Below are 21,326 nucleotides of genomic sequence, written 5' to 3' on the forward strand. Positions count from 1 at the left end.
CCACGCCTCAATCCATCTTGAGCCTCGCCTCTGGCTCCCCACACAGTGGTGTATGGTGGGCTGGTGGAAGTGAGACAAAAGTAGCATTGGGAGCCTTGACTTGGCTCTCTGTTGTACCGGACAGGTACAGCATAGGCAGTCCAGTCGCTGTAGGACTATACCTTGTCAGGTATTTTAGGCTCCCCCAGCAGCCAACACAGGCCCATTCCTCCCTGGTACTTCATCCCAATGGACACTTTTGCTCCTTAAGGAGGCCCCTACATGTACCCATCCACAACCTGGCACGCACAAGGCCTCACTGCTGAACACAGGTATGCTGGTATACAACTATGTTAGGGTTTTGTACTGCCAACCATCATGGCAGGATAAGTGCAAGTGTCATTTTTACGGTGGAAAGGCCTTTTCAAAGAGGAAGGGTCTGCAGCATTTCCTAAAGATGGTCAGACTTCACCTAATCTCTTCTGGAAATTTGTTCCAGAGTAAGTTTCCTTGACTGAGAACATTTTGTCCACAGCTCTTGGAGAATTCATCTTCATTTTTGTGATTTGTAATGTCCTACGACAGATTCACAGAGCAAAATTCAGTCTCTGACATTGCTGGTGCTTGATCTGTTAGTTGCTTTGAAAATTAGGGACAAAAAGACAAATTGTTTCCAGAAGCTGCCTGGGAGCCACTGGAGGGATTTGAACATGGGGCTGATATGCTCATGTCCAAAGCCATGGAGAATAGGCAGCTACACCCTATACTGCCTGGAATTTGTGAATTGTCTTCACAGCATCAGAGAATAAAAGTAAATTACCGAAAATTGAAGATATATGAAGAGTACATGTTAAATATAGGAACTAAATCCAAACATTAAAATACTAAAGTTCCTCTATTTTGCACTTGAAACACAAATCCTACTATTGATCTGGAATGTACCTCTATGTTTCAGATCAGAACCTAGTTAATGGGGAGTAGATCTGAATGAGTACTGCTGAGATACTTTTACTCCACACTGTCCAATACTTTCAAGTTACAGCTATCTGGGTTCTTGTATTAACCCTGTGAACATGTTAATTTCTGAGCTCCCCCAAAAGTCAACCCGCGGCCACCGCTCATCCTCTCTTACTAGTAAGATCCAAGATTAAAATAATAGAATAGATGAGTAAGGCACAATTGTCACGTGTTTATGGGTAAGAAGATAATAGTACATGTTGCCCATTGTCCAGAAGACCTCTTACCTGAGCCTATGAATAGTAAAGAGTTGGGTTTTGCATTTTATTTTGGAGATTGAGGTTAAATAGTCCTTGTTTCATCTGAGAGGATGACTTGGTTGGGCTTCCGTGGAGGTTCAATCTTCCCTACTCATGACTATCCCTCGATTGGTTGACAGTTTCACTGCGCTCGCGCACTGGAGATGTTGAGAGAAGGCAGAGTCAGAGAGTAGTCGTCTCATATAGATAGGATCCCATTCAAATAAGCATTTTGACAGTCAAGAGACCTTGAACTAGGCTGTGTTCATTACACAGCCAGCATACAGTAGTGAAGCAGGCCTGTGGTAGAAAGTAGCCAAGCTAGGGTGTCCTGAATCAGCTGGATGTTTGTCAAGAAATTAAAATTCATTCCCTGACAGAGAATTGTTGTAGTTAAGCCCTGATGTCAGAAATGGATAGATCACCACAGTAAAAGCTCACACCTGGTCAGATGGAAATGGACATACCTTCCCCCCATAGTAGCTAGATGGGTACTGCAATGGAGGCTAATAAGAACCCTAAGACTGTGGGCCAATTTAACAATAAGAGGGCAAATGTCTCAATACTTTGAGCAGTTATGGAGGAGAGAGTTTCTTAGTACTTCTTAGCTTCATCATCTCAGTGTTGCTCTTCCCATTCAAGATAGGAGGCAGCACAGGCTAAGCATCACATAAATGAGACCTAGAGCTGAGCGTTAAACACCTATGGTGGCACTTCCAGTCCAGACCATCACAAGCTCTCCCAGGTCCCTGATTTGTTCGGGGCTGAAGAAAGCCAACCACCCCTTAGAAGATGGGCAATTATATAATCAATTGAATTTGAAAGATTAAAAGCAAAGTAACTTTATGGTATAAAAATCTATGACTACCGAGAGATTCTCCATTGCTTAGTCCATAAGAGAACACCTGAGATTAAGGAGTGGGAAGGAATGGAGAAAATGGAACTAGAAGATACAGAAAAGCATCAGCCTATTGGAAATAAGGATCAACAAGAAACATGCACACTTAAGTTTTATTAGCAGTGACAATTTAGTGCAATACATTTACACACATAGCAGTTGTTCAGGTCCATCACATACCATTTATTTTAAGAATTAATAAGAGTACAAGTAACCCTCCGGTGTAGTGCATGTGCACCATGCTGATGCACATGCTCTGTCAATTGCTAGAGTATGTACACATCTCTAATTTGCACTGAAAAGTTGCAAAATTGGAGAAAATAGCTTTAACAAGATTTCAGTTTTAAGGTGACCAGAGTAACAAAATCAAATAAAAAAAGATTTGAGAAGAACACTTGTGTCTTTGCAGTACCATGCTCCTTAATGTTGTAAGTTTAGGCAAGAGGATGTGCTTTTGTAGTTAAAAATTCAACCCCCTCACGCATGCCTCTTGTCCTTTCCTTTCTTATCCTCCTCATTCCCTTCAGCTTGACAGTTTGAATTTAAAAATTTACATTGCAAGGTATACATTTCATTATGTATTAAACAGATAACATCAGCACTGAATTGTTTAGTTATCCTATTAGAGGCCTCCAAGCATTAGTGTCTTTTGTATTGTACAACCAAGTTATCAGTACTAGGCAGGCTAAGAGAAATGTTGACCAAAAAGTAAAAAATTGAAACCTTTGGGATTTAGGAATATGCAATCAATTTGTTTTTTTCCACCCAAACTGAATTGGAATATAAGAGGACTAAAATAAATGGACTACTTCTGATTGGTCAAATTAATAGTTTTATTTCCATCTGTTAAAGAATTATTTGTCTACCAGTAGAGTCCAAAGTAGATCTGACATACAGACATGAATACAATTAAATACAGGAAAATTTGAACTATATACAATGACAAGTGAAAAACATACATTTACATAATCAAAAAAATCTTTATATTATCTATCAGTTCTTGCAAATGTCATGAGCTATACTGAGCCACTGCCTTTACTGGAAATTAAAATATATCAATTTCAAGTTTTTTAAAATTATAATGCAACTTTAACATTTGCCATTTTGATATTGAAAGTTTAAAATTTGTTTTCATGTACACAAAACGTGGCACTTAATAGGGATCACAAAAGTTAAAAACTTTTGTTGTTGAATATTCTACAGTTTGTGGTATCTAAAGTCCAAGTAGGTTTATATATTGATATGCAAGCTGTAAAGAGATATTTACATGGCGGAAACTGTGCAAAAACACAATTCAAGCTAGGGCTAGTACTCAAATTAAAGATCTAGGGACATGCTACTCAACCATGACCCCAGACTTAATCCCTTACATTTATATGCTCTTATTGCCTTCCCTGTACACAGTAGTTTAGGTATGATGGCTCATATCTGAGAGCCATTTACCTTAATTTATTTAGAAACTATTGGAAGGTTTTAATAGTTGAGTGTATGCGGCCCTAACTTACTAGACAGCGTCATGGTGGTCTGCTTTTTCTGCATGTGACAGATGCTTCCGAACAATCTGAAGAGAATAAAGCTCTTGCTCAGTTTGTCTTCCAAAACATGGAAGAAAAAAAAAAAAATCCCCACAGGTTTTTCTATAAACAAGATACAGAAATTAATTGCACTGTCCTGAAAATATTTTAGGAAAGTCTTCGTTCAGCACTAGGTTTAAATAATTCAGTGCAACTGAAAGCAATTACTGGCGATTATATCCTTTTAATATGTAGAGAGTATTGCCAGGGTGCATAGGTTACAGTACAGCAGGCTTTTCCATGTAAAAAACTCTGATTATATAAGGATCAGAGGAGCGCAAGTACTACATTTCTCCCGGGTCAGTAACCATACTGCTACATATAGGCCATATTCTGCACACTGAAGATACTACAAAACATTGTGTAGTCTTGGCTAGACACTGCTTCAAAGTTTAATTGGCTAATTAGAGCAGGTTCTTCCATTTAAAACAATCCATTCTCCCAATGATGGAGTAATAAGATACTACTACTTATTATCTGTGTTAATTACATAACTCTTGAAATTCTGTTTTCGGAAGTCGGTGGGGTGAGGGAAGAAGGGGTAAAAAGAAAGTCTGAAAAATGTATTCTAACAGTCTTCAAAGTAGCTGGCAGTTTATTTTTGTTCATGTTTCACAGACTAACCTCCAGTTTTAAAGATGCCTTGGTAGATATTGTTATAATATTATATTGTGGAACAAAACATTGGCCCAAGTGTCAGGTATGTACGGAGAGATCATAGAAAACTGATGTTAATATCTTGCCTACATATAGAACTATTACAGTTAAATGCATCAACTCACCGAGGCACCATATCTCCTTGTAATTTTGTGCTGAAATAAAAATTCTATTTTATAGCATTCAGCACTGAACAGTATTAAAGCAAGAAATCATCTCACCACAGATTAGGAAACATTTCAAAACTGCGATTCAAATCAAGTAATTCTTGGGCAGTTAAGGTACACCAGAAATGAAGTATTTTCACATTCATATTATGAAAGTTGTAATTTGGCTATGTACTCTGAACCTCATGGAGCCCATAAATATAGGTCTGCATATTCAAGACTTCTAATTACAGAAAGGTTAGTTGCTGGCTAATGGCATATTAGTTCAATGCATTACCCTGGTATACAATTTAATATTGCATTAAGTTTTTGCCTGTCACAGAACTCATTCTATTTGGACAAACTGCACTTCAGGTAAGACTACATGCTTTAGCAGCAGGGTGCTCTCCAGTAACTTGCTGCCTGCCACCTACATCATGATAACATTCAAATGAAAGCATTTATTCATACTTGTAGGCAATGTAAGTTCTTTATCTGGGCGGAAGGGGGCAGGTAAGGAGGAGTAATTAAAAGCATTTAAGAAATAGAAAAAAAAATATCCAGAACTCAATTTCAAGCACTTCAAAAGAAGCAGAGGGAAACAGAACATCAGCTGCTTCATTGGTGACACATACCGACCTGTGTTTGCAGACCTTCAAGAACTTTTAACACGAACAAGTGACAAAACAAGAAGCTATTATTGGACAGTATGACTGGAGCATATGAAAGCTGTTTAGATATGCACAAGTTAATTCTCAAAAAATCCGTTTTACTACAATTGGGTGGGCATACAACCTGTTGCTCCTTTAATCTTCAAGGCATCACAAATGCATGACATTTTCACCAAGATCCAGTTGAGGCTGTCCTGAGAAGAATTCAAAGTGCTTATATATAAATTGGATGGTACTGTTTGTGATTGAGTTTTTTCCTACAAGTTGGGCAAGAGTTAGCATTTCTAAGGGAGTCACGGAGGCACTGACTACAGAAGACATGGCCACATTTGGTTGACACGATAAGTCGTCCACTTTGTACAATCTGAAAGAGAAGAAACTATAAAGCTGAAGTCTATGGGAAAGAAACTCAGCTTTGCACAAGAGCAATACTGATTACATAACACAACTGTGTAAGAGCAAATCTTTGCAATCCATAATATTTCGGTGACTTTAGCGCTGTTTATTCAAGACTTAACATGGAAACATGTATTGTCATGAGCTGGCTCTCAAGAGCAAGCTACCCTTAACAAATATACTGCCAGATATGATGTTTTTATGACATATGGCTCAACATATCAGATTTCAATTACCATTTCAATACTTGCAAAATTTAGCAATTCAGCGTCTTAGTCACTAGGAGCAGTCAGTGAGGTACTATTGTTTGGTAGCATGTTTGTCGCAACTTGAGAATGGAGAGGTCTACTAATGCAGGTAGTAAAGGAATATTAGAAATTGAAATATGCTACATTATCATAATTACATTCGTCTTCTATTAAGGAAACTGAATATCCTACAGAAGCTCCTGGAGAAGATGTTATCACCCTTATGCACTGACTTAAAAACTAAGATTTTCTCTAATGTGTACAATAGTTTGACTCTCCAAATACAACTAGCTAACAAGTGTAGTGATTCTGTACCTCACATTTTAATTCTTCTTTCAGTGGAACAAAAAATATTGTAGACAAGGTGTAGATTCTTACCTCTGAGTATCCATCCATGCAAATTGGACAACTAACGGTACCTGAAGGCCTAAAAAACCCCCAAAACAATATGTTAGTTCCATTATGCACTGGAAACTTCAGACAATAATATCTGGTTATTTTGTGTCCTAGTGTTTGCCTCAGGCAAGAACCTCTTCTTTTCCTCACACTCAAGAAACTTGGCTTTAGGCCAACTTCTATTATACTGAATCAAAGGCTCACATGGGGTGTGCTCATGTTAGGCTCTCAATTTGTTACATTAATGAGATTAGGCTCTCCTACACCTCACAGGAGAAGGCCCTTATTTTCATTCATCCTCTTCATGTTTACCATTTCTTCTCCCTCATCCCCACTGTAACTGTCCTAATAACAAAGAAGTAACTTTTGAAAATAGTGGTAACTTACAGCACTGTACAGGATACACATAGCATATAGAAGGGTACGGCAGTCTCCAGAAGATTTTTGGAACAGAGTTCACAATTCTAAGAACTCTAAGTTCCTTGCAGAAGCACATTATAACAGGTTAACTGAATTACTCCAAGTTCTTTCACTGTAGAACAGCATGCAAACATTTCAACTCCAAATCCCTCTGCTGGCTGAGGCTCACCACATCATCTCACATACCAAGCAACAAAACCACATAAACTATTATTAAATAAGAAGTAAATAAGCAAAAAGAGAAGGGGGAGGGAGGGTGCTCATGAACTTCCTGAGTATGAATTGAGTTATCATGGAGAACACAATAAAGCCTGCTTGACATTTTTATTTATTGTTTATTTTAACATCTGTTGAGTTTTCCCTGTAGATATTCTCCACTGTAGATATTTTCACCAGTGGCTGTACTGCTGAAATTGATGGCAGGTTAGACTTTATTATGACTAGTGATAACATGTTAGAGTACAGGCACATATTGGAGTGTAACACCACTCAGGGTGGATAAAAATTGATTAAAATTTTTTTAAAAAAAATTTAAAACACTGGTGTATTTTTAAAAACAAACCTATTTAAAATAAATTTGAAATTAATACAACCTATGTTAAGGCCTAAACTTCTTAGAATCATTTATATTAAATGCAAAATTAATATTAAGCAGTACGTTTCCTGCCAAGTTTTAAAGGAAGTTAACCACTGAACTGGTGGAAGCCACTGGCAAAACATCTGAAATTAGTGTTTGTTCAAGTGCTAAGCTCTTGACAGCACTTAGTCTCTCTGCACTTGCAGAAGAGGTTGTTTTTGTCATTTCAGTTTATTCAACTAGCTCACTTTAGTGACTAGTTCATTCAAAGTTAAGAAACCAATCAGGGGTGGTAAAAGCAGGAAATCTTGTTTTCTTCTTCCAATCTTCGAATAAAAAGTAGGTGTGAGAGGAGGCGTCTACTAGTTCTAAAAAATCTTCCAGGAAATGGTGACCAGAAACAATCAATCAGTTCACTTCATCAGCTACAGACACATACTTCCCCTTTGTTTAATATATCAGTTAAATTTTAAATGCAAAACAAGTCGATAAATATGTTGAATAAGCTTTTTTCTTATGTAAGGTAATTTAATAAACATTTGAAATGCTGTTTTTGTGCATTCTGAATTGAGTTTGAATTTCCATCCAGAGATGGACACAAATCACAAGTAAAAAAAAAATCACCTAGTAAATAAGACATCACTCACCATTTTCTAACAATAAAAAAATATAAAAATAGAAAATCTGTATAGAAGTAGAGTTAAGCTATAATTACTTAAATAAACATGCACACAGTATTTCCTCCGGGTAAGCAAAAGAAAACACCAAATTTAGTGTCAAGGCTATATTTCATTTCTAATAATAATTTAATGATTACCAACTAATGAGAAAAACAAGCATAAAGTAAAAGTGCAAAACACAATTACAATAGATTTAAAATGAAATCTTCCTATTTGCTGATATGAATCATGATTAAAATCAGTGATTTATATCAATTCATCCTGACCAGGAAAAGTTATGTCACTAGTACCCAGCTTCATAGAAGGTTGATAGCTCTAGGGATGGCAGAACACAGAAGCATTTAGATGTTTAGATGCTCTTCTTGTCCATTATATTTAGCAATTTCAGATCTACACTTAGCCCTGGTCTACACTACGAAAATTTAGGTCGAATTTAGCACCATTAGATTGATTTAACCGTGTACCCGCCTATACGACAAAGCCATTTCTGTCGACTTAAAGGGTTCTTAAAATCGATTTCTGTACTCCTCCCCAACGAGGGGATTTGCGCTGAAATCGACATCGCTGGGTCGAATTTGGGGTAGCGTGGATGCAATTCGACGGTATTGGCCTCCGGGAGCTATCCCAGAGTGCACCATTGTTATCGCTCTGGACAGCGCTTTCAACTCAGATGCACCGGCCAGGTACACAGGAAAGGTCCTGGGAACTTTTGAATTTCATTTCCTGTTTGGCCAGCGTGGCGAGCTCATCAGCAGAGGTGACCATGCACACCTCATCAGCACAGGTGACCATGCAGTCCCAGAATCACGAGAGCTCCAGCATAGACCGAATGGGAGGTACTGGATCTGATCGCTGTATGGGGAGAAGAATCCTTGCTCTCAGAACTCCATTCCAAAAGATGAAATGCCAAAATATTTGAAAAAGCCTCCAAGGACATGATGGACGGAAACTATAACAGGGACCCGCAGCAATGCCGCATGAAAATTAAGGAGCTCAGGCAAGCCTACCAAAACGGCAAATGGCCACTGCGGGTCAGAGCCCCAGACATGCCGCTTCTATGATGAGCTGCATGCAATTCTAGGGAATGCCCCTACCACTACCCCACCCCTGTCCGTGGACACCTACAGAGGAGGAGTCTCACGCAACAGGGATGAAGATTTGGGGAATGAGGAAGATGAGGAGCGCGCACAACAGGCAAGCAGAGAAACCGTTCTCCCCGACAGCCAGGAACTGTTTATCACCTTGGAGCCAATACACTCCCATGGCGGGCTCCCGGACCATGAAGCCGGAGAAGGCACCTCTGGTGAACGTACCTTTGTAAATATAATACATGGTTTAAAAGCAAGCGTGTTTAATTATTAATTTGCCCTGAAGACTTGGGATGCATTCATGGCCAGTACAGTACAGCTACTGGAAAAGTCTGTTAACGTGTCTGGGGATGGAGTGGAAATCCTCCAGGGACATTATTAAGGGGACATTCAGAGGTGGCCGTTCCTGCTGGGCTGTTTGCCTGTGGCTGAAAAGAAATCATCCCCGCTTTTAGCCACGTGGTTGGGGCAGGGCCCGTTCACGCTGAGCTGTTTGCGTTTGGCTGGCAGGGATCTTCCCTGATACTAGTCATGCGGTAGGAGGAGGGGTGAACGGATCATCCCAGAGAATTGGGGGAACGGGTTAGTTGGGTTTCTGCTGCACGTTAACCCGAAAACTGCAGCCCCTCCTTTTAAATGGCCAACCCACCAGGTGCTTGGTATGGGAAAGGAGGGTGCTGCTGTTTGAAACCATTCCCACATGTTATGAAGGCTGAAGAAGCCGAAAGACTGTGGCTTACCATGGCTGCCTCCAAGCTGAATTCTGTTGCCCGGCCCTGTGTGTGTGATCTCTCACACCAAACCGGCAGGCCCTCAATATAAGAGGAAAGATGCGACCTTGTACTGAAAGCACATGTGCTGTGTAATGTTAACAGCTTGGTTCACCGTGAAAGAGTCTACCCATTGTTCTCTAAAAATGTGTTTCTTTAAATACTACTCTCCCTTTTTTTCCCTCCTGCAGCTGCAAATGTTTCAACACTCCCCCTATCATCTCCGTCCCAGAGGCTAGCGCAGATCAGAAGGTGAAAAAAACCCACTCTCACGATGAAACGTTCTCCGAGCTCATGCAGTCCTCCTGCACTGAAAGAGCTCAGCAGAATGCGTGGAGGCAAACAATGGCAGAGTCCAGGAAAGCAGAAAATGAACACGAGGACAGAAAGGACAAGCAAGATGAGAGGTTGCGGGAGCAAGAGTAGAGGTGGCGGCAGAGTGACGAGAGGAGGCAGAATGCAATACTGAGGCTACTGGGGCATCAAACTGATAGGCTCCGGCATCTGGGGGAGCTGCAGGAAAGGCAGCAGGAGCACAGACCACCGCTGCAGCCCGTGTAACTGCCTGTCCTCCTCCCCAAGTTCCATAATCTCCTCACCCAGATCGCCCAAGAACGTGTGTGTGTCTGTCTGTCTGTCTCCGGGCACCCAATCGCTCCACCCCAGAGAGCTGCCCAAGCAACAGAAGGCTGGCATTCAATAAGTTTTGAAGTGCAGTGTGGCCTTGTCCTTTCCTCCTCCTCTCATCCACCACCCCACCCGGTGCGTCCCTCCTCTCCCACCCCTCCCGGGCTACCTTGGCAGTTATCCCCCTATTTGTGTGATGAATTAATAAAGAACGCAGGATTTTGAAACAATGACTTTATTGCCTCTGCAAGCAGTTATCAAAGGGGGGAGGGTGGTTGGCTTACAGGGAAGTATGTACTTGGCCATTATCTTTGAAAACTCGTGGCGAACGGGGGAAGTCCCGGATGACTGGAAAAAGGCTAATGTAGTGCCAATCTTTAAAAAAGGGAAGAAGGAAGATCCTGGGAACTACAGGCCAGTCAGCCTCACCTCAGTCCCTGGAAAAATCATGGAGCAGGTCCTCAAAGAATCAATCCTGAAGCACTTACATGAGAGGAAAGTGATCAGGAACAGTCAGCATGGATTCACCAAGGGAAGGTCATGCCTGACTAATCTAATCGCCTTTTATGATGAGATTACTGGTTCTGTGGATGAAGGGAAAGCAGTGGATGTATTGTTTCTTGACTTTAGCAAAGCTTTTGACACGGTCTCCCACAGTATTCTTGTCAGCAAGTTAAGGAAGTATGGGCTGGATGAATGCACTATAAGGTGGGTAGAAAGCTGGCTAGATTGTCGGGCTCAACGGGTAGTGATCAATGGCTCCATGTCTAGTTGGCAGCCGGTGTCAAGTGGAGTGCCCCAGGGGTCGGTCCTGGGGCCGGTTTTGTTCAATATCTTCATAAATGATCTGGAGGATGGTGTGGATTGCACTCTCAGCAAATTTGCGGATGATACTAAACTGGGAGGAGTGGTAGATACGCTGGAGGGGAGGGATAGGATACAGAAGGACCTAGACAAATTGGAGGATTGGGCCAAAAGAAATCTGATGAGGTTCAATAAGGATAAGTGCAGGGTCCTGCACTTAGGATGGAAGAATCCAATGCACCGCTACAGACTAGGGACCGAATGGCTAGGCAGCAGTTCTGCGGAAAAGGACCTAGGGGTGACAGTGGACGAGAAGCTGGATATGAGTCAGCAGTGTGCCCTTGTTGCCAAGAAGGCCAATGGCATTTTGGGATGTATAAGTAGGGGCATAGCGAGCAGATCGAGGGACGTGATCGTTCCCCTCTATTCGACACTGGTGAGGCCTCATCTGGAGTACTGTGTCCAGTTTTGGGCCCCACACTACAAGAAGGATGTGGATAAATTGGAGAGAGTCCAGCGAAGGGCAACAAAAATGATTAGGGGTCTAGAGCACATGACTTATGAGGAGAGGCTGAGGGAGCTGGGATTGTTTAGTCTGCAGAAGAGAAGAATGAGGGGGGATTTGATAGCTGCTTTCAACTACCTGAAAGGGGGTTCCAAAGAGGATGGCTCTAGACTGTTCTCAATGGTAGCAGATGACAGAACGAGGAGTAATGGTCTCAAGTTGCAATGGGGGAGGTTTAGATTGGATATTAGGAAAAACTTTTTCACTAAGAGGGTGGTGAAACACTGGAATGCGTTACCTAGGGAGGTGGTAGAATCTCCTTCCTTAGAGGTTTTTAAGGTCAGGCTTGACAAAGCCCTGGCTGGGATGATTTAACTGGGACTTGGTCCTGCTTCGAGCAGGGGGTTGGACTAGATGACCTTCTGGGGTCCCTTCCAACCCTGATATTCTATGATTCTATGAAGTAGAGTGAACCAAGGGGGCGGGTTTTCATCAAGGAGAAACAAACAGAACTGTCACACTGTAGCCTGGCCAGTCATGAAACTGGTTTTCAAAGCTTCTCTGATGTGCAGTGCGCCCTGCTATGCTCTTCTAATCACCTTGGTGTCTGGCTGCATATAATCAGCAGCCTGGCGATTTGCCTCAACCTCCCACCCCGTCATAAATGTCTCCCCCTTACTCTCACAGATATTGTGAAGCACACAGCAAGCAGCAACAACAATGGGAATATTGGTTTTGCTGAGGTCTGAGTCAGTAAACTGGGCCAGAGCGCTTTTAAATGTCCAAATGCACATTCTACCACCATTCTGAACTTGCTCAGCCTAGAGTTGAACAGCTCCTGACTATTGTCCAGGCTGCCTGTGCATGGCTTCATGAGCCATGGCCTTAAGGGGTAGGCTGGGTCCCCGAGGATAACTATAGGCATGTCAACATCCCCAACAGTTATTTTCTGGTCTGGGAATTAAGTCCCTTCCTGCAGCTTTTGAAAGAGACCAGAGTTCCTGAAGATGCGAGCATCATGTCCCTTTCCTGGCCATCCCACGCTGATGTCAGTGAAACGTCCCTTGTGATCCACTGTGCTTGGAGCACCATTGAAAAGTACCCCTTGCGGTTTACGTACTGGCTGCCAAGGTGGTCTGGTCCCAAGATAGGAATATGCATTCCGTCTATCACTCCACCACAGTTAGGGAATCTCATTGCAGCAAAGCCATCCACTATGACCTGCACATTTCCCAGAGTCACTATCCTTGATAGCAGCAGCTCAGTGATTGCGTTGGCTACTTGGATCACAACAGCCCCTACAGTAGATTTGCCCACTCCAAATTGATTCCCGACTGACCGGTAGCTGTCTGGCATTGCAAGCTTCCAGAGGGCTATCGCCACTCGCTTGTCAACTGTGAGGGCTGCTCTCATCTTGGTATTCATGTGCTTCAGGGCAGGGGAAAGCAAGTCACAAAGTTCCATGAAAGTGCCCTTATGCATGCAAAAATTTCGCACTGGGAATCATCCCAGACCTGCAACACTGTGTGGTTCCCACCAGTCTGTGCTTGTTTCCTGGGCCCAGAATGAGCATTCCATGGCATGAGCCTGCCCCATTGCCACCAGGATGTCCAAATTGCCAGGGACCGTAGTTTGAGAGATGTCTGTATCCATGTCCTCATCACTCTCGTCACCACGCTGCCGTCGCCTCCTCACCTGCTTTTGCAGGTTCTGCACATACTACAGGATAATGCATGAGGTGTTTACAATGCTCATAACTGCCGCGGTGATCTGAGCGGGCTCCAGGCCTGCCGTGGTATGGCGTCTGCAGGAGAGCAGAGTTGCAACGGAAGCAGTGGCTGACGACAGATGCCACGAGAATAGATATTTATAGAGAACGACGAGAGGACCTCAGAGGTGAATTCATGAGAACAGGAGAGCAGAGTTGCAGCGGAAGTAGTGGATGACGACGGTTAGCACCGTGCACATTTCCCGAGGAAGAACACATGTACCTGGGAGCCCATGACAGACAACATGGAGAAATTCGCTACTGAGACAATAGCAGCAGAGCAGAGTTGCAGTGGAAGAGGTGGATGACGACGGTTAGCAATCCTACTGCACCGTCTGCTGAAAGCAGTATGGCGTCTGCACGGAAAAAAGGCGCAAAATGATTGCTTTCATGGAGGGAGGGGCGACTGACGACATGTACCCAAAACCACCCGCGACAACGTTTTTGCCCCATCAGGCACCGGGAGCTTAACCCAGAATTCCAATGGGCGGTGGAGACTGCGGGAACTGTGGGATAGCTACCCACAGTGCACCATTCCATAAGTCGATTCTAGCCACGGTAGTGAGGATGCACTCCACCAACTTACTGCGCTTAGTGTGGACATACGCAATTGACTGTATAAAGTCGATTTCTAAAAATCGACTTCTATAATATTGACCTAATTCCGTAGTGTAGACATACCCTTAGACACAAGATAGTCAGTTCTCAAGTAAGCCATATTATTGTCTTGCATAGGAGATTTTTAAAAAGTGATCCAAAATAAACTGGGAAAATAAGTTAGAATAAAAGATGGACAATTTCTGATTAACACCAACATTCTGTCCTAGGAAAGGATTCCCCACTATGCTACTGACCCCTGTGCATTGCTACAGCAGTGCATAGGGCTTTAAAAGTGCCATAACTGTCTTGGGACGGGAGGGAATTGTCCAGGCACAGGCACTACCTACAACAACCACAGGCTGCCCTATTCAGCCTCCCAGCAAGTCCCAGAAAAGGGGCTATGGCAGGGGCAGGAAGAGGAATGGCCAGGATGGGGTGATGGAGTTCCCAGGGCAAAAGAAGTATGCTTCACCTTTTGTGAGTTCTTCTCATCACAATTCATCTCGCTTTATATATGGAAGTCCTCAGCCACCAAAGTGTATATGGCTATAACTACCTGAGAGGTAGGTAGAATAGCGGATTTGTACATTAGCATTTAAACTCTGACTCAAGAAAAAGGTAGTTTCATGGTCTTATTCCACTGAGCAATGCTCAAGCTATCTACTATCCCAAATAAGGTAAACTCGTGCAGTTGTCTGGTGACCAATGGATTCCAGTAGTTGTGGGAGCCAGATTTGTAGGTCAGAAGTGATATTTTGGCATTTTTATAAGTTTGCACAATGGTTACTTGCAGCCAGTGTAGTTTCCCCCATGATTTAGTGAGCACTGAATTCACGTCACATGCAAAGCTACATGCTGATCCTCAAAGTTTGAATCACTTCACTGGCAGTGTTCAGACATATCTAACACTATCATTCCCTTCAGCATTAATTTGAAGGGGCTGCCCAATCAGCTTCCTGCCTAAAAATTGTACCACTTCAGGAGCTCAGACCTGTTATGTCTTGCCTGATCTATTGCCTTCAAACAAAGAGTTTTTAGACTTCAAGATATTTTATGCTGCTTTTCAGCCCCTGACCTACAGCTTCCACCTGCTGATCTCTGTGCCAGAAAAGAAATGTTAAAAGCAGTAATATGCAGATTTATATAGGTGAGGGGAAAGAAAAATGTGTAATACAGAATTAAAGACTGCACCATCCTACCTGGCAGGTTTAGTGAAGGGTGCTCTCAGAGAAAAAAGTTGAAATGTTTTCCCAAAAAAGTAGTTTTCAAAGTCAGAGCACTAACAAGGGATCCCTAAAAAGAGAGGTCACATGGAGATGGCTAGCTAGCTCACTTATAAAAAAAACAAATATTAAATGTGTCTCTGTAGGTTTTAAATTTAGAACTATCGGGGAAGACAAGAGAGGGCTGCTTAATCTTGAAGTCATCGGCACCCTCATTCTCCTCTCATTCCCTCCCCTTCTTTTGGGAATCAGTGGGCATTAGTTCTTCAAGGGCCCAAAAATTAAAAAGCTCTGCAGGATGAAGGATCCTTTTTGCATTTGTGGACACTGAAAGAAAGATTTATTTTCAAATAATATGGAAAGCCTGTGATACTGCAATTATATTTCTATGATACACTGAAGTTTTTATTATAATCTTGGCATATTCTAATCAAAGAAAGGAAGAAAATGAGAACAGCTAAATTGTATTTTATTAATTATTGCACATTAGCTTAATTCAGCAATTCAAATTGGGATTCTGATGGTAGACAGATGACTAGATTCAGTCTCAGGGCTGTAATGACATTAAATGATTCTAGTGATAAACTCTGTGTGTACCCTTTGGGCACATATTCCTTGTTTTACCCCAAGGTAAATGTATAGCTAATCATTGTATGAATTATGCTTGTACCTGGGTACTTAAAGAACTAGCTGAAGCAATCTCATGGAGGATGGGCGAGGTCCCAGAAGGTGGGGGAGGGAGGGAAGAAAGAAAGAAATTTATTTATTTATAAGATAGATACTATAAGAGGACCTGCAGAGTTATAGCCCAGTCAGCCTAACCTCGATATCTGGAAAGATACTGGAACAAATTAAACAATCAATCAATTTATAAACACTCGACGGATAACAGGGTTATAAGGAATAGCCAGCATGGATTTGTCAAGAACAAATCATACCAAACCAACCTATTTTCCTTCTTTGACAGGTCTAGTGGATATGAGGAAGCAGTTTAAGTGATACATCTTGAGTTTAGTAAGGCTTTTGATACAGTCCCAACATGACATTCTCATAATCGAACTAGAGAAATGTGACCTAGATGAAATTATGGTGGGTGCATAACTGGTTGAAAGACCATACTCAGAGTAATTATCAATGGTTTGCTGTCAGACTAGGTGTGTGTATTTAGTGGGGTTCTGGAGGGGTCAGTCCCGAGTCCAGTACTATTCAATGTTTTCATTAATGACTTTGATAACAGAGTAGAGAGTATACTTATAACATTGCGGATGATGCCAAGCTGGGAGGGGTTGCAAACACGTGGGAGAATAGGATTAGCAGGAAAAGTGACCATGACAAATTGGACAATTAGTCTGAAATCAACATAATGAAATTCAATAAAGATAAGTACCAAATACACAATTAAGAAGGAGAAATCAAATGCACAGCTACAAAACAGAGAATAACTGGCTACACAGTAGTACTGCAGAAAAGATCTGGGGGTTATAGTGGATTACAAATTGAATGAGCCAACAATGTGATGCAGTTGAAAAAGGCTAATATTCTGGGTTGTATTAACACAACTGTTCTATGTAAGACATGGGAGGCAACTGTCCCACTCTACTCAGCACAGCTGAGGCCTAAAATGGGAGTACTGTATCTAGTTTTGGCTGCCACACTTGACGAAGATGAGCAGAAATTGGAAAGAGTTCAGAGGAGAGCTGTAAAAGGGATAAAAGGTTTAGAAGAAAAATCTTGGTGGGAATTCTTACTTCCCATAGGACACCAGTGAAAATAGTTACCTACCTCACTGTGGTCCTTGAGCTTTGTATGAAACAACAATGCTGTAAGTTACAATTTGTGGCTTTTGATTCGCATTTCCTCTTGCCACTTGTCTAAATTGTGTCTTCAGTTGACTTGTAATCCAAAAACATAAGCCAAGTATCATTGTCTCAATATTTAAATATATTGTTCCATTTTTTCCTTATTTCAATAGCAGCTTTAATATTCCCGTTCTCTCATAAATGAGAAGATATGAAACTTTAGAATAGGTTAACAGTGTCAAAAAGGAGACTAAGCCACATACAGGATGCCACCACACTACTCTTTTTCAGTATGACAAAGTTTTTGATTTTTTTACATATTACATTTTATATGTCTACAGGAAGTTGCATAGGGTACATACCTTGAACTTGCAGTTTCATCCTCCAGTGTTTCTAAATCTCCAGACACCTTGTTTGTTACGTATACATCATTATCTCTTGATTCATCTTCATCATCACTACTTAATACACAGCTGTCAGATTGCCGTTGGCTTCTTAACCCTAGATTTCTCCGTTGACGTTGATTCTCTACAATTTAATTTTGTTAAATTAGGTGTATTTCCAGGATTTATAACGTTATTTCTGCAATGTATTAAATATGCACTGTTATAGGACTATTTAAATGGACAAATCTGTATTTAGTTTAACTATTTAAAAACAAGTTTACTTGTGAAACTTAATACTTCCAGCTACCCCAAAAAATACAGAATTGTATACTAAAATAGAATTTAGCCTGCTAATTTGCTCTTATTCCCAGAAGAACAGATGTGAATCTTAGGCCTTTTCTACATGGGTAGATTTACCTTCACAATTATGCCAGTACCACTGTAGTTATATCAATGTATTATGCAGCTAAATTTCCCCATATAGACAAGTCCTTAGATTTGGCATCCTGTCACACGTGAGAAGGAGGCCGCATTAAGCAGTTATTGTAAATAAATTGAAGTCTTCTTGGGGAAGAGGCAGGGGCTAACTTTACAACTAGCACAGCAAAGTAAGGGATAAGCAATAAAAGAGCTTGGATAGCAGCATGCAGGTGGCTTTTTTAAAAACAGCGTAACAAATTAGGAGTGGATGATAACCTTGCGGATTATATAAACTGCCTAAATCTAGGCTATTGGCTCCAGTATTAAGTTGCAGCTCTTAAGGATTATCCATATGCACCACAGAGCCTTATTCATGTTACAGGGTTTTTAAGATATATTACAGATTTTGCTGGTAGCACTGTTACCTAATGCTTTCCTTTATAGATCTTATTTTCAGTTGTTTATATTGCCAAACTAACCATTTGGGCTGAATTTTCCCATTCCATGCGTCTGATTCTGGATGAATATTTTAGAAAATTTCAGCAAAACAGTTTGACTATTTCTGAAAACAGGTTAGGGAACACGACCTTGAAGATTAAAAAAACTGTACACAGCTTCACTGAGAAACTCTATTGCCTTCATGCTTTGGAGTAGAGTATTGACATTTCACCGTGGGAGGGTGCGTGTGTGTGTGTGTGTTTGGTCACTGGTGTCACCAGTTTGGCTTTTGCCAGCTCAATGAAAAATACACCCAAGTTTGTCCAATTTATAAACTTCTGAAAAAAAGTCTGTTTGCACATGCTTAGCAGAAGCTTGTTAGAGTTGGTACCGGAACTCTCAGAAGATTCCATTTAAACTGACCATACTTCATGACTAAGGCTATGAGTTTGTCACAAATTCCATGACCTCCGTGACTTCTGCAGTGGCAGGTGCAGCTGGCCCAGGGACCATCTGAGCAGCTCAGGCGGCCCCTGGGCCAGCCGCACCAGCTGCTACTGGGGCAGTCTCAGGCCACCACGCATTCCACCCCCAGCAGCAGCAGGAGTTAGGATGTGTGAGGGGGCTCAGGAGTGGGGGTTGAGGCATGGGAAGGGGTGAGGGCTCTGGGCAGCACTTACCTTGGACGGCTCCCCGAAAGCGGCGACATGTCGCTCCCTCAGCTCCTAGCTCTGCACGCTGCCTCCACCCACAGGCACCGCCCCCCGTGGTTCCCAGCCAATGGGAGCTGCGGAGCCGGCACTTGGGGAATTCCAATGTGCATTACTTTGCATTTATCAACATTGAATTTCATCTGTCATTTGGTTGCCCAGTCACCCAGTTTTGAGAGATTCTTTTGTAGCTCTTCGCAGTCTGCGTGGGACTTAACTATCTTGAGTAGTTTTGTATCATCTGCCAATTTTGCCACCTCACTGTTTACCCCTTTTTCCAAATCATTTAGGAATATGTTGAATAGGCCTGGGCCCAGTACAAACCCCTGAGGGACACCACTATTTACCTCTCTCCAGTCTGAAAACTGACCATTTATTCCTACCCTTTGTTTCTTATCTTTTAACCAGTTACCAATCCATGAAAGGACCTTCCCTCTTATCCCATGACTGCTTACTTTGCTTCAGAGCCTTGGAAAGGGATCTTGTCAAAGGCTTTCTGAAAATCCAACTACACTATATCCACAGGATCCCCCTTGTCCACCCCCTCAAAGAATTCTAGTAGATTGGTGAGGCATGATTTCCCTTTACAAAAACCATGTTGACTCTTCACCAACAAATTACGTTCGTCTAACAATACTGTTCTTTACTATAGTTTCAACCAGTTTGCCTGGTACTGAAGTCAGGTTTACCATGTAATTGCCGGGATCACCTCTAGAGCTCTTTTTAAAAACTGGCATCACATTAGCTATTCTCCAGTCATTTGGTACAGAAGCTGATTTAAATGACATGCTACAGACTATAGTTAGGAGTCCTGCAATTTCACATTTGAGTTCCTTCAGAACCCTATGGTGAATACCATCTGGCCCTAGTGACTTATTACTGTTTAATTGATCAATTTGTTCTAAAACCTTCTCTAATGACACCTCAATCTGGGACAGGTCCTCAGATTTGTCACCTAAAAAGAATGGCTCAGGTTTGGGAATCTCCCTCAACCTCCTCAACTGTGAAGACCAATGCAAAGAATTCATTTAGTTTCTCCACAATGGCCCTATCATCCTTGAGTGATCCTTTAGCATGTCGATCGTCCAGTGGCCCCACTGGCTGTTTAGCAGGCTTCCTGTTCTTATGTACTTAAAATTTTTTTTTTTTTTGTGATTACTTTGAGTCTTTGGCTAGCTATTCTTCTAATTGTTTTTTGGCCTTCCTAATTATATTTTTACACTTCATTTGCCAGAGTTTACATGCCTTTCTATTTTCCTCACTAGATTTTAATTTCCACTTTTTAAAAGGATATCTTTTTGTCTCTCACGGCTTCTCTTTGTTTTTTTAGCAACGGTGGCTCTTTTTGGTTCTCTTACTATGTTTTTTAATTTGGGGCATACATTTAAGTGGAGCCTCTATTATGGTGTCTTTAAAAAGTTTCCATGCAGCTTGCAGGAATATTACTTTTGATGCTGTACCTTTTAATTTCCAGTTTCACTAATCTCATTGGTTGGATGCCGAACTTGAGACACAAGGACCTGATTTTTCACACTATTCAGCATTTTATAGCACTGGGTATATTCAGAATAGAGGTTCCACTGACTTCAGTTGCAGCTGAGAGTGTTCAGCACATCCAGGAGTCAGGCCTCCACTATCACAGGTTGGGCACTTAGAAAATGAGCACACTATTAATGGCCACCTTTGTAAAATTTGGTTTAAGTAAATTCCACAGAATCAGATAAAGATAGAATAGAATCAAATACTCCAGGGCAGCATTCAGTGCCATAGATCACAAGATTATCCTCTCTCCCTGGAGTCTTCTGCCTCATTCACTACATACCTTTCAATTTCTGAAAGGCAAGAGGCAAAGGTCCAACAGACAACAGTATAATTTACCGCTTAACCTTGATTCATTCCTGTGCACCATCATTCAGTGCACTGAAGGAGACAGAGGTTCTGTGGAAAATGTATAATCTGATCAGGTAACCGAAAACTATCGTACCTATGAACATGGGGAGTGAAGAAAGATTGCATGGACAATTGTAATTTTGGCATTTCCTGACTCTGCAAACTTAATGTTCTTTTAAGTTTTGTGTGTGTAATATATGGAGTCTTGAAATGGGCATTTCTCTACAAAGACTTTAGTAGAAAGCCATTGTAGTGTCCCACCACATGTACATACGCCAGGGGACTGTGAAGTCCAACTGGAGGGAGCATTTGAGATTTTGGCCAAGTTACTGCAGACTAACAAATCAGACTTTATATCTTCAAGTTTATTCTACTTTCCCAAACTATATCTACTACCATG

At 41.6% G+C, this 21,326-nt stretch overlaps 1 protein-coding gene across 21 annotated transcripts in view; it reads right to left on the reverse strand.

The window, feature by feature from the left end:
* Positions 1-2,952: 2,952 nt before the first annotated feature.
* The window catches only part of RNF4 (ring finger protein 4), a 41,254-nt gene continuing 22,880 nt past the window's right edge, over positions 2,953-21,326 (reverse strand). For 19 of the 21 annotated variants that reach the window (XM_043544786.1, XM_043544794.1, XM_043544801.1 and 16 more), the window contains 2 exons: positions 17,445-17,610; positions 2,953-5,545 (listed from right to left, as the gene is read on the reverse strand). In XM_043544786.1, coding sequence (XP_043400721.1) covers positions 5,332-5,545; positions 17,445-17,610 — 380 coding nt within the window. In that variant the 3' untranslated portion in view covers positions 2,953-5,331. Of the gene's footprint in view, positions 5,546-6,203; positions 6,253-16,773; positions 17,176-17,444; positions 17,611-21,326 lie in introns of those variants that run through there. The other 2 variants (XM_043544797.1, XM_037898207.2) reach the window with 2 other exon arrangements.

This window comes from Chelonia mydas, chromosome 4 (genome assembly GCF_015237465.2).
Source record: "Chelonia mydas isolate rCheMyd1 chromosome 4, rCheMyd1.pri.v2, whole genome shotgun sequence".
NCBI classification, from domain to species: Eukaryota; Metazoa; Chordata; order Testudines; family Cheloniidae; genus Chelonia; species Chelonia mydas.